Below are 13425 nucleotides of genomic sequence, written 5' to 3'. Positions count from 1 at the left end.
ACTTTAAATAAGATACTTAAGCTGTTTCCTGCTTAAAAAAACCTTTTTGATATAAACTTCAAGACATTCAGCAAAAAAAGCACAGCAAGCACTGATTATAATTCAGCTTGGTTTTTTGTATATGGTGGTTCTTAAACTACTGCTGCTGCCATCTTACTGTGAGGCACCAGAACCTTAACAGCTGGAAGCACAGTCTTCCCTGAAAGCACTGTATACACCACCCATACGCAAAAGGACTCCTGTGCTTTTGTGTAATTTAATATCTTAAATCTCTTCTACCTGTTGGGATAATCAAATTCCATTAATCGGTTACGAGGATTTTAGCGCAACACTGATGTCCCATCTACTCACCTCACTACACTGTCCTCCTGCTACTCCTTGCAGGATTACTTTCACAGCCCAGAGATGCCAGCTTTGGCAATGCTTTTGCAACAGTAGCATCTGGCCCCTTGGCACACTCCTTTTTGAACTGTGCCAGCTCAGCAGTTGCCTTAATGTACATCAAACGGTCAGAAAGCTAGTAAGACAGTTCACTATCCTGGACATCAGTTTTCCTGTGTCAGCAATCTTCAGATTTGTCCTCACTCTTCCTTCAAAGCATCTGGCATCTTGGTACCTGCTTTTCTTACACATAAAGGTCAAAGCATTGTGCCTATGTCTCAGAATCCTGATAAGAAAAGCCTCCGATTTTGCTAAGCTAGTTATTTTTGAAAAAATGTCTTCCAAAGCTGGGAAAAAAAAAAAGTAGGAAGTGGCAGGAAGTGGGAAGGAAACTCATTTCAGACAGTCAGTCCCTTCAGGTATCCAACTGGAACTGCAGATAAGCATTCTAAACAAGTATTCAATATCAGCAAGGGACACTGTTCTGCTCTTGTGTATTTATTATTCCCCCAGGAGCAGGTTGTGCACCTTGCCTTGCAGAATCAGCAGGCACTTGCAGCTGAGCTCTTTCTGAAATGTATTCTCAACAGGGTCGCAGGTAGCCTCAAGATACGCTTTCACACAGGTTTGTTCCTTGATGAAGGCACTTTCACAAAATGAAAATGGCACTACTGGCAGTCAGACACATCCTTATTAGTAAGTACAGCTATCCAAATTCTAACCTGCCTCAAACCTGTCAAGTAGACACTATTAAAGTTTCTATCACACAACACAATGATCAGCTCCATCCTCCTCATCATTATACACCTGACAGATGGATTTCAGAAAGAGATGCAATTTAGATCCAAGTAGGAAAGGGCACATATCTAATGGCCTGTGGAGACTGGGAAGCCTTATATAAATTCAAGAAACTTTCTCTGTTGGCAACATTGTGTCAATAAGCAGTAAAAATAGGTTTGTTTTATATATATATATATATGAACTAGCTTAATGCTTTTGGTGTAATATAGTCAACATACAACTCAAACACTATTTCATTGCATCTGAAGATCATGAACAGTTTTCTAGTCACTTGGTAATAAAACACTTGAATTTCTAGCTTGGAAACAGCATTTTCCCCACAGAATATTAAAAGAAACTTTTTCATGCTATTTCTGGCTGCAAAATTAAGTTGAGGTTTTTGTTAAGTTGTAGTTTCTACAGACCACATTATTTGTGAACATATTGTCCCCTCCAGATAAATACATCTTCAACAGTAATTATACCAACTTCTCTGAAACCAGAATGTCTCAATCTGAAATTTTAGATTCAGATTTCTTCTGGAATTCATATCTATGTTTCTGTTATAGAGACTTTATTCCACTACATCATTTAATTTAAATAATTTTAGAAATGCAGTTCTTGGAGATACCTTGTTCATTTTCGGGTTATCAAGATGCTGAAATAGACATAAATCTATAATATTCCAAAACAGAATATTTAGATTTTCATTTTCTACATAACTTGATGGTCCCAAAGCACTTCAGACATGAATTATGCTTCAATAACCTCCAATAAACTAAGAAGGAATAAGGCATTATGCTGGTGCACACACTTTCTGAGCTTCAAGTTCCAGATTTTGGGCACCAGAAAGGATTAAAAAAGGATATAACTCCTTTGTACAACAACTCAAATCAATGAACAGTGGTGGAAGAAGCTATTCTTGTCCTAATGAAAGGACAGTAGTGCCTAGCGGAAACACAGCACAGAACTGCGCTCAGCTGCAGCAGTGGACAAGGCCAACCATAGATTAACACAAATTAGTGGACAAACTTGCCATTAAACCTGGGCTGACAAATCCAAATAGCGTATAGCTGTGCAGAAATGCAATCTCCGTACCATTACCAATCACTCTGAGACGTAGCACAGCATACCCAGAGAACTCTTGCTCCAGATAGAGGAATAAGCTATCCCCAATTTTGCCTTTTTAACTTCTTCTGAAAAAGGTGGAGTAACTGTACCCTTCTAAACCCTTTTATCTACAACCAAAAACCAGTGTCACAGTAAAGCCAGCAGAAGGGGAACACATGCCTTTCCTTCGGTATTTCACTCTGGTTCAAGCAAAATTTGTTTGAAGAACTGATGAGGTTTGCCTTTCACTAATGCATCAGATCATGACCTGCGTCTGAAGCTCAGGCTCGTGTTTGCTGCTCACACACAGTCGCCTCCACATGAAGGAAGGGACAGATCTGTAAACAGGTCGTGCCTAAAACTGCCTCAGGTTTTCCTTCAGTTCCTGCAAGCTGGAACACTAGGAAGTTACTTGTCTGCTTAAAAATAAGTTGATGTTCAACTGCCTCATCCCAACTATTAGTAACTGATTGGACAAGGCCCCTTTGTACCTTCCGAGACAAGGGCCAAGTTCTCAAAGTCAAGTAGAGCCGTGCAGACTAATTAGCATCTGGTCAAACTCCACCCCCAGCACACTGAGTATTTGCATTGTGTGACCATCTGTGGTATGAATCTTTTTCTTCACACTTTCCTAGAGTGAAGTTAAACAATACCATCTTGAGGAACCAAAGAAAGTCTTTACCCATACAACATGCAAGCATAGGCACCTTTTCTAAGGTAATTCACACATCCAAGGAATTAATTTGGTCGAATATAAAAACCTTTCCTGGAAGGACCATTAACCTAATCTCCTATTCAGAAAAGTTTTAAGAATACCTAAGGAAAGTAAAATAAATTTATTTTTGCAATAGACCACATCAAAGTAACAGCATATTCATACCAAGTTTTTGTCATATTTTCAAAGTGATAAATGTCTCCAGCATTTACACTTAAAACAATCCAACATATCATAAAAAAGACACCAGTCCATAAGGCAATGGATTCATGGGCAATGGATTCACATTCCTAACCCTAACCCAATCAATAACAGTTCCTTTAAAGATAAATTTAGCATTAAGAAAAACACATGCTATTTTACAGAATCAGCCTTATTTCTTGGGGAAAGGTAAAATTTAAACAAGAGCTTCCCCACAGAACCAAAGATGACTGATCATCCTTCCCATATGGCATTTTTGTTCCATACAGATCAGTAAACTCTTTGATAATGCACCTGCCATTCCTAATCAGAATTTGATCTAAAACATTCATTACGTGCCCAAGATTGACTTGACTTGTGTCTCAGAGACTGTCTTTCCCTTTGAAGAAGCTAGTGGTATAAAACAACAGTAAATCTCTGTTCAGAAACACAGCAATCTTATTTAGCAGTTAAATGTACTTCACAGAAAGAGACTGCAGTACTTTTGACTGTTCCTGATTTAAAGATCTTAATTAACGTCAGTTTTATTTCCCAAAGGAAAACAGCTGCTCTTGGTGACAAAGCGTTTTCAGAGCACTCCACAAACTAAAAGCAGAACTGAACAGTATCACGTGCGCCCGCAGCAAAGCTTTCAAAAACCTTTCGGGGGGAAAGAAAAAGGAAAGAGCAGCTTTAATTGGATAAGACCAAAGGGTGAGCAGGTCAGTAACTGCGCCATACACTAGAACACAGAGCTCGCAGATACACGAGTCACTACAGAGACTCCTTCACAGCCCTGGAAACACTAACACTAGGCAGCACATGCTAAAGATTGTGAGCTTCTTTTCTGGATGCAAGGCGTTTTGTTTGTTTTCATTAGAATTTAAATCACAGAAGAAACAATCGTTAGTTCAACTTTTATATACTCATATAAACAAGAACAGATTGTATTTCCTGACCCTATAGGGACTTACACCTCCTAAGGAATGCTAAAAGAAGATAGCAAAAAAAAATAAAAGTCAGTGAAAACTCCCATGCAGTCTACATATAGCTATATTGTCAAAAAGGTTAGGTTAATAACCCTTAACAGAAGACTAAATGTAAGGAATGGATTTTTTTTTAAAATCTACTTTTAATCAGAATTTTAAAATAGAAATTAATCACAGAGTTCATTCTCATGCAAAGTTTCATAGTCAGATAAAAAATATCATTTAAAAAAAGACTGAAGAGACTGAATTACGCTGTTGTTGCATCTCATTGAAATACCACAGTGATAACACAAACAATTGGGCAAAATATATTTAGTATTTACAGGCACTTACTTGAATGGTGTGAACAGAAATGACAATGTAGTTTCCTTTTTCTGACTCATCTTAACCTGCATAAAAAAATTAAACCATTATATGAAAGTTGCAACAAGACTAAAAGTTGTATCAGGAATTAAACTAAAAATCACAGAAGAGTTCTAGGACTTTGGAAAAGGAACGAAATCACACTGTCAATATATTATCTAGGAAACTGGGTGTTATACTCTCATATGTGTAACTCCAAGTACTGAACTAGCATTCAAACTTCTACAGTTTGTAGGATAAAGGGAAGACACAGCTAGAAGTTCTACCAGACTTCAGTGACAACCTCCCTCCATGAAACCGGTATTCTTCATGCCAGACAGGAACTTGGGCACTGCGGCACCACTGCCAAGGCAATGTTGTTAGATCGATTAACCTGCACATGGATAAAAACAAGTTTTGATGCCATCAGAGCCACTTTGCCCAAGGTCCTTCAAAACATCTTTAAGGCCTCCTGCAGCAGCCTGACTCTAGTCTGACTGCTGGCATAAAGCGCAGACAGGAACTTTCTAAGCGCACTGCTCCCAAAACCTGACAGCTTGAAGTAGCAACCTGCATGTCTCAACGTATCCATCCAAGGCAACATCCTCTCCAGGGAGTACAAGCTGTGGTCAGGCCAGTCCATCACAGGAAAAGTAAAAAGCCACTTGGCATGTCTAAGCCAGTGTGCTACTACTGCTTCAGCAGAGAAACACAAAGGAAATCCACACATGATCATTCCAAAACAATGCTAGAAACATGCCAGCCAACAATAGGTAATTCAGCACTACAAAATGACAGAATAAAAATAAACTTAAAGAAAAGGAGGACCAGAACTTTTTATTTTTTAAAATAATCCCCAAGACACCAATTTAACTAAAAAAAGACCTGAGTCACATCCTTAATTCTTAGAGCAGAGGTCTTCCAACTGTGGAGGTTATATCAGCATGCTTCAACTTCATGCCCAGCTCACCAGTCACTTCCCCTGCTACTTGCCAGCTTTCCATCACAGATTTGGAAGTGACTCTGCTGCTGACACTGCCAACCTGGTAACCACAAAAACTCCATTTGGAAACCTGGCATTCAAGGGACAGAAGGTGCTGATGGTGCTAATCTCTTGCAGGTGATCCCATGCTAGTTCCTTGTTCCACTATTGTCACATGGATTTCCTGACAGGGCAACAGTTCTTGCGTGGCTCAGGTTCCTGTCTGTGGAGAGGATGGTTTTCCCTCAGAGCATTTCTGCATCTTGCCAAAACTGTGTTTTTGGATGTTGGACTGTTTCTTATCCACCAACTAGTGAAACAGAACCTTTTTTTGTTTGGAACACATATGTGTTCTCATAATATGATAATATCCAATATTAGATCAGTCGAGACAGAGAAGCCAGGGATGAACACTTGCAGAGCAAAACAACAGATACAACAGCATTAGCTAGAAGTTAATTAGACCACTAATTTCATTTCTTTAATGGACAGCTGCCTGTTACTTTTTTGATCTGTTTGTCTACTGATCCTGACTTAGAGCCTTGTCTCCCAGCCCCTGTTGCAAAGGCATTATTTCCCTTCTTAGGTATCAGCACTCAGGTTCTACCTACACACTGTAAGTAGGTTTACATTAACATCAATAAACATCAGCATTTATGTTAAGAATCAAGAAAAAAGTTACTCATTCTCCTTACAAAAAGGTGTTTATTAAAGTCTTTCAAACTCCTTCAGATATGGCTCACAGCTAGTCAAATCACCTAGTATGCACATTCAATTTTAGTCCTTTGAATTACAGCATGCTATAGACAACGTATGTCCTAGTATAATTATTTTACACACAGCAACAACTATTATTCAAATAAATATTTTTCTTTACCACGTGTTTAGTTACCTTAAATTGCTCGAGAATCTGAACAGCATTAGTAAACATGCTCTCTGCTTTGAAATGAGCACTATTGTTCAGATATTCAAGAGGCAGAGTTCCCTGGGGAAGAAAAATACATATAGAAATTAAAAAATTTAAATGAAGAAACAGGAATTTCTCTAACTGAATGGCAGGCCAAATCAGCAGTAAGAATACTTTGAATTACTGCTGAAATAACTACTGTAACTCCTTTGAAAATACTCTTTATTGCATAATTTCTCAATATTACAGGGACTGTTCATAATATCCCAACTCCTACAGAAATGCAAAAAAAGGTAAATAACAGAAGTAATTATTAAAGTATATACTATATAGTAAAACACAACCTTGACTTTTAATCAGAAGCCATTTTTGAAATACCTAAAAGTCTTCCATCCAAAGACATGCCTGGGCCTGACTCACCCAGTACTCATGATGGGAAAGTGAGCAGTTCCCATGCCACCCTCTGCTGGGCAGCTCTCCTCGCATGACCAGCTGTGAGTGCAGGATAGGGGGACAGAATTTGGGGCAGAGTCTCCAGAAGAAATATTTTGAAAAATGTGCTGTAAATAGGTGTTTTAAAAATGAAAGAAGCAGCATGAAAGCACACTAATGTATTGCTAATTGTCAATTAGATATTTATGAGACAACCTTTGGACTATGTAATAATATATGAAGGAAATCCAAAGAAAAAGCTATTTGACAGTGAGGGCACTCACTGCTCACTAAATTAGAAGCATAAGATACCATCAGAAGAAAGTACACTAGTTTAAACAAGAAAGAATTAAACATTAAATTGCAGGAACCAGCTCGTTTACAGTCTCAGCTTTCACGATTAAAATCAAGTGTTATTCAAACAATATTGCATTTTTCCATCCCTAAAAAACAAAGTAACAAAAAACTTCCATGGAGCTCAAGAGTATAAAGTTGCAGATTATAAAAGGATCAGCTGCCTTTCCAATTGAAAGCACTATACAATATAGAAAAGACTGAGTTTATGCTCCAAATTGAAGACACATACACATAAAGCTAAAACTACAAGCAGTCCCCATACCCTAGTACTTTTCCAACTTTATAATCTTCCCCCTCACACGGCTCAATTCCTGTCCCCAACACCTCTTTGCGAGCAGATTTCTATAATATGGAAAAACGTTTGTACTTCTTACCACAGAATTCAGGGGGAAAGGCACACCGATAAGGGAAGCCATCAGCGGTGCTATATCAGCCTGTGCAAACAGAAGCATTCCCATTTTAATGTAATTCCAGCCTCTAGAGCTAATAAATTCAGTTTACTTTTAACATATCTGCATTTGCAAAAGTAAATGGTATAACGCTGTGAAGTTATGGCACACAACTCTCCTTTATAATACTTTTTTTTTAGTTTCCATTAGTCATCATAGCATGATTAGATTCAAAATGTGAGACTCCACTACTGATAAAGCTCCAAAAATACATTTAGTTTAAAAAGCAAATATAAACCCCCACAGTATTTATTCACAGGAATTCACTGCACTCAGAGAGGTATACCACTTTTTATGACTATTTATAGCACAGAAAGAACTAATTTCATATTTACAGTTTTAAGCAGTACACTGAATATTCTGCTCTTCACAGCCCTCCTTATACTGTGTTTCCACGGTGCCGATACGCACGTTCTCCCCTTCAGAGGGGGATTCTGCACTTTTGTGTCCAGTCAGCCCTCAAGAAGGCCCTTCAATCTACACCAAGCCATCTCATAAAACAAGTTACCATTACCTTCTACTTGTGATGATAAACACTGCCTCTCACCAGGTTTATATTTTCCTTTCATATAAAACTATGCACCAAAATTCTTTGTTTCTCCAGCATAAATCTGAAGAAACTATACTGAAACCACAGGCACTACTCCAGCCTCAGATCTACCGTGCAAAAGCAGACTCCAAACCATTATTTGTAGAAGGCAATACACATGTAGTGTAATAGTAATCAGAAGTCTAGTTTGCTATTTTTACCCATAGTCCCACATGTACTACAGGATAAAAGCTCTGTCTTTGGGGACTCCGTTACCCAGAACAAAGTGACACTCGAGACTCTTCTATACAGTCTCAAAATAACATTCCCGTAACTCCTGCCAACCTTGAGAGGAAAACTGATCTCTGATTTTGTAGGAGGCTTTGCTGAAAGCAGTTGATGCAGAACATTCCCAACTTCAACCTTCTAGCACAAGTTTATTTGCCTTGTTTGAGCAGGTTTGGAGTCTGTTTTTCATATATTGGGTTTCATAAGATGATAGGAAGTAAGAAGCAAACAAGCTTCAGGTGCACACATGTACATGCGTTATCATCATGATTTAAAAAAGCTTGGGTGATTTAGTATGAAGGGTGAAGTCATCCACCCTTTTTCCTTCCATTACAGTACAAACTGTCTAAATTGCTAAGTGGCCAGGCCATAATCACAGACCCTGCTGAAAAAAAACACAGTTTAACAGTATAGCAAGAATTGGTTTTGGTTCATTAATGACAGCAACTTGTGGAAAAAGTGACAAAATACAGACATTGAAATAGATAGCTCTGAAAAACTAAACTGAATATAGACATGGCTAACTTAAGCGTAGCAAAAAGCATACAGCAGATGCTCACAAACTTTGGAAACATGGTCATCAGACCATGCTTGCTTTGTGTTTCGCTGGGCACCTTCATAGGAGATATCAAGGAGGTGCAAGCTCAGCTCCAGAACATTTTCAAAGTAGAAAGTAGAGGGAAAGCATCACAAGTTACTTCTAAATGTTTGCAAAAACAAACCCCACTCTGAGAACACATTAGATGTTATCCAAGTTACTTTTGAGTAACTGGGACTGAGTTTGAGGAGTACCTGGCATACTGTACTGCACTCTTTCTACAATGGCATATGATCACTTAGCTCAAAATGGTGTGATAATGCATCTTCAGGAGTAGAAGTTGTACGTAGCTGTCACGTGTTAACAAGTAATTTAAATTTTTTCATATTACGTTTGGTATGGATGCGGTTCCTGCAACTCTAACTTTTAAGTAATATGTTCCAGGGAAATGCTACTTCAGTGTGATCATTCATTCAAATTCCATAAATTAGTTTAAATCACACAAAACTCATAATTTAAGGTGAAAATTTATGAGCTATTAAATTAGGTATGTTTGATACCTGATTGACATCCAGCCTCTTCAATTTCTCCAGTTTCCATTCTGCAAGAAATAACAGAGCACGTGAACAGCTAATCTACACAGATTTGAAAGGGATAATTCAGTTGACATTTAATGTCTTGTTGCTGTTTTCTCTCAAGTGTTGTTATTAAAGAAAAATATAACTTGGCTTTAGGATGCCAGCTCAAGAAGGGTTACAGAGGGAACTCAACAGGCAGAAACAACAAAATGCATTCATTTCAGTTCACATTTTCTTTTATCCATCAGGATAAACTGCTGCCTGCAATTGTGACCCAGAACAGTTGAAGGAAGTCCAAGGTTTTTATTTTTTTCAGCACAGTATAGAAAGTGATATATTACCTCCTGTGACAACGAAAAGGTTCAAACTCAGGTTTAGGCTCTTAAATCTCTTCAATATTTTTTAAAAAAGGTTAACCTAAGGTCCCAAATATACTGGTACAGAGAGGTGCAAACATACTTCATGTCTGCCATAAGCAATACAGGCCAAGAGCGAACTCAAGGGAAAAGTGCAACGATTTAGCAATCAGAAGAACTACAATGAAGGCAGAGACAAAGCCGAATGTACAAGCCCCTGAAGCTGTGGTGCATCATACAAGCTGGTTTAAAATTGTATTTTCCTGCTCTCCATTAGCCTCTAAGGAAATAAAGAAGAAATTGCCTGTTTTCTTTGGGGGTGGAGAGTTACTTAAAAACAGAGTTTAGCAGGGTTTGTTTTTTTTTTTTTTTTATGTCTTCTTTTCCTAATGTTTAAATTTGCTGCCCAACTACCCACAGCAATAATACGAGCAAGAAAAAAACAACACACCCCCCATCAAACACCAAAAAAAGACAACACACAGCTTTTCTTTTTATTATTCAAGCTTAAATAAAAATCAGATACACAGGAAAACACTAAAGGGGCTGAAACAGATTTGCTGATACAGTACCTAAAATACTGTCAATGACCTACCTGGAGCAGATCTCAAGTACAGCAGTAAAGACATTGGGGGCACCTATTCTCAACTTGGGAACCAAACTTAATGTTAGCAACAGGGGCACAGCCACCTGCCTCAGTACACACAAAGCTAAAGGGGCCAGTAACTGCCCTGCTAACTCCGCTTGCCGAAATGACACTGCTGAAACAGCGGAGACGGAAGCAGGAGCCCGCTTAGTGCCTCAGGCCACGGACGGTGTAGCCACGTTGCCCAAAAATATCCTTTGGCTTTATGTGAAGTGGAAGTTTAAATGCACCAGAAACAGGCTTCTTGAAAAATACCAGTAAACCGTCGCTCAAAGGTCTGGCTCAACCTCACTTATTTTCTCCAAACAGGCATTCAAATCCTAGACCATACCACTCTCTGTCCATCTTTTGATACACCCTGTCTGTGCCAGACCCCAACCTGTCTCAGCTGAAAATGGCCCAAGACAGGAAACATCCACATTTGCAGTATTGCGTGTACCAAACTCACTTTCAGCAATCAGTTCATACCACTGCTAGCTTCAGGGGTCTGAGTACAGGTCCACTGTTATTTGGTCCCAAGAGCACCCTGAAGAGCAGCCATGTGCCTTAACAGCAGCGAGACATACAGTTACAGCAAGTTCCCATGGCAACACAGGGGAAGTATTACCAGCATTAATCATAAACTGTGTTAAACTCACACCAAAATGAACAAGTTTGCTTCCTTTTGCTTTCCAGAAAAGGAAATGAGTTTATATTTCTAGGGATATAGACCCTCACCCATATTTCTATTATATAAATGCAGTTTCTTTTCCTTTAAATAACATTTCCCAGTGAAAAATGTTAGAAAACTGTCTACACGCACACAATGTGCTTAAGTTAGGAAGAAACTGTAGCTCTGCTAAAGAAATATCTAGCTTTGTCAGAAGCTTTTACATCTCCGCTTCCCCTACTCATATATTCCGAAAAGGCAGAGTTGAAGACATCTGCCTTGGAGTAGGAGCCGTAAGACACCAAGCCCAGGAGCTCTCAAGGACCAGGACACACCTGCAGGCTGGCCAGTCCAGGCTGTAGTCCTGGGAGTGAGATGCCTTGGGTGTACGTGCTGCCCACACTGGTTTACGATTCCAGCTCACTGTCTAGGTTTCCTGTACAGTGCTCAGCACAATTTTCCTCCCGCTTCATAGGGATTTTTTTCTTTTTCCTGCTCTACTTTTACTGCAGTTGGATGCAAACAGCCCAGGGGAAACGGCAGGGAAGTGCTGGTCCAAGAAGAGGCTGAGGGTGAGGCTATATGAACCAAAGAAAATCTCCCATAAAACCTCACAGAAGCAAAAACAGTGAAGGGGTACAATGAGCTCCCTCAGCTGCAGCAAAGCAGGCTGAGACCCCTCCAAAACAGGGATGTGTATAGTTGAAAACAACCACACCACATCCTTCTGCTGCAGAAGGCTATGCCTTCACTTACAAGCTTCTCTGGACTTGCACCCCAAGGCCACCTGGCAGGGCCTGGGCTGAGGAGCCAGAGAGCAGTTCCGTATTCTCTTTCTTTCTGAAGAAGGGTCAAGCCAACGTCCAAATGGGTAATACTACACATAGCCCACAGGCTGCAGGGCTGCCATCACAGATCTTTCCAAGATGATTGCATGGCCAGGCCTGAGGGAAGGCAGAGCACAGGTGAAGGGACTGATGAGGAGAAGGCTGTCATCCCAGAGCAGACACTGTGCCCTTCCGGCCAGCCAAGGAGCACATTAATCTTTCCATGACAAATCGGACAGACTAAGTCCTGCCTGTTGGCACTACCTTTGGGGGTATCAATCCTCAATGGCAATGATGAGAAAAGAGACAATTCACCAAGCTGCCGACAGCCTGCTTGCACTGAACAGAGCATAAGTTTGCCAGCATTAGCAAAGTTTTCCTGTTTCCATGAACCCTTAACACAGAGAAATTAGGAAGGATTGTCAATAGATGCAAGAACTTGAACACTGGTGCATGCAATTGCAAATGTAAGTTGGACACCTGCATACATCAGTGACAGAGAAGTCCTCAAAACACTATCCTCTCCTGCACACAGTCTCAGCTGCATTTGTATGGAGCAGGAAAGGCAAATTCAAAGAACTTTTCAAGAGACCTCTTTTAAGCATCTTTTCTTTCATACGTTAGCTTTGTGAAAATATCTGGGATTGTAACTTAATGGAGCAGCTGAACTATATTGACCTGCAAAAGTGCCAAGTTCCATTTCAACAGCAATTTTTTCTTAACTTTTAAGCCACATAACCTACATGAAGCTACAATATACTACCACAGAGAGAATAGTCACTTTTTAAGAAGATAATTATTACTCAAATAGAGATTCAAACTCCCAAGATACTCAGAGAGACTCAAATCTCCAACAGAGATTATCCCTGACAATTAAGAACCTGTAAAGAGAGTGTCAAAACAGACCAACAACATGCTTGACAGCTGGAAAGCTGCAGACCAGTCCAGAATGAAGGGAGTAGTTTCTGATGTTTGCTTTGGGGTGTTTGTTTTTTTGTCTGGTTGTTGGTTTGGTTCTTTTTTTTGAACCATCAGAAGGAAAATAAGAAGCAGGCACAGCAGGATGCAGACACATTCCCTCTAAGAAACACACATTTCCTAGCAGATGACAGCCAAAAAGCTTTCCCTATTGTGTACCAGGAAGTCAGTTCAATACTCATCTTTTTTTGAAATGCTCTCACACCGTTTTCATCATTGCTTGAAGTCAAATGCACAGGTTTGTACTAAAGCTGCTGAGAATCAAGGAAACTGACAGCTGTAAAAATCAACTATTACAGATCAACCCTTACAGACATCAAGTGTCCTTAGAAGTCTAGCAGATCAGCCATCACAGACACCAAAATCAGTTGGGTTTACTGTTTCCTATTTTTTATTCTACAACTCAGTTTTA

General features: G+C 39.5%; 1 protein-coding gene across 5 annotated transcripts in view; it reads right to left on the bottom strand.

Moving 5' to 3' along the window:
- Positions 1–13425, bottom strand: part of PIGN (phosphatidylinositol glycan anchor biosynthesis class N) — a 113153-nt gene that overhangs the window by 59230 nt on the left and 40498 nt on the right. For all 5 annotated transcript variants that reach the window (XR_011047796.1, XR_011047797.1, XM_068396071.1 and 2 more), the window contains exons 9-12: positions 9540–9580; positions 7550–7609; positions 6372–6464; positions 4489–4544 (exon numbers count right to left, since the gene is read on the bottom strand). Coding sequence is in view for 3 of the 5 variants with exons in the window: in XM_068396071.1 (XP_068252172.1) it covers positions 4489–4544; positions 6372–6464; positions 7550–7609; positions 9540–9580 (250 nt within the window). In the remaining 2 variants the exon portion in view is untranslated. The remainder of the gene's footprint in view (positions 1–4488; positions 4545–6371; positions 6465–7549; positions 7610–9539; positions 9581–13425) is intronic.

Source organism: Nyctibius grandis, chromosome 3 (assembly GCF_013368605.1).
Source record: "Nyctibius grandis isolate bNycGra1 chromosome 3, bNycGra1.pri, whole genome shotgun sequence".
NCBI classification, from domain to species: domain Eukaryota; kingdom Metazoa; phylum Chordata; class Aves; order Nyctibiiformes; family Nyctibiidae; genus Nyctibius; species Nyctibius grandis.
Note: the sequence above shows the minus strand (reverse complement) of the source record. Positions and strands in the feature narration are given on the sequence as shown.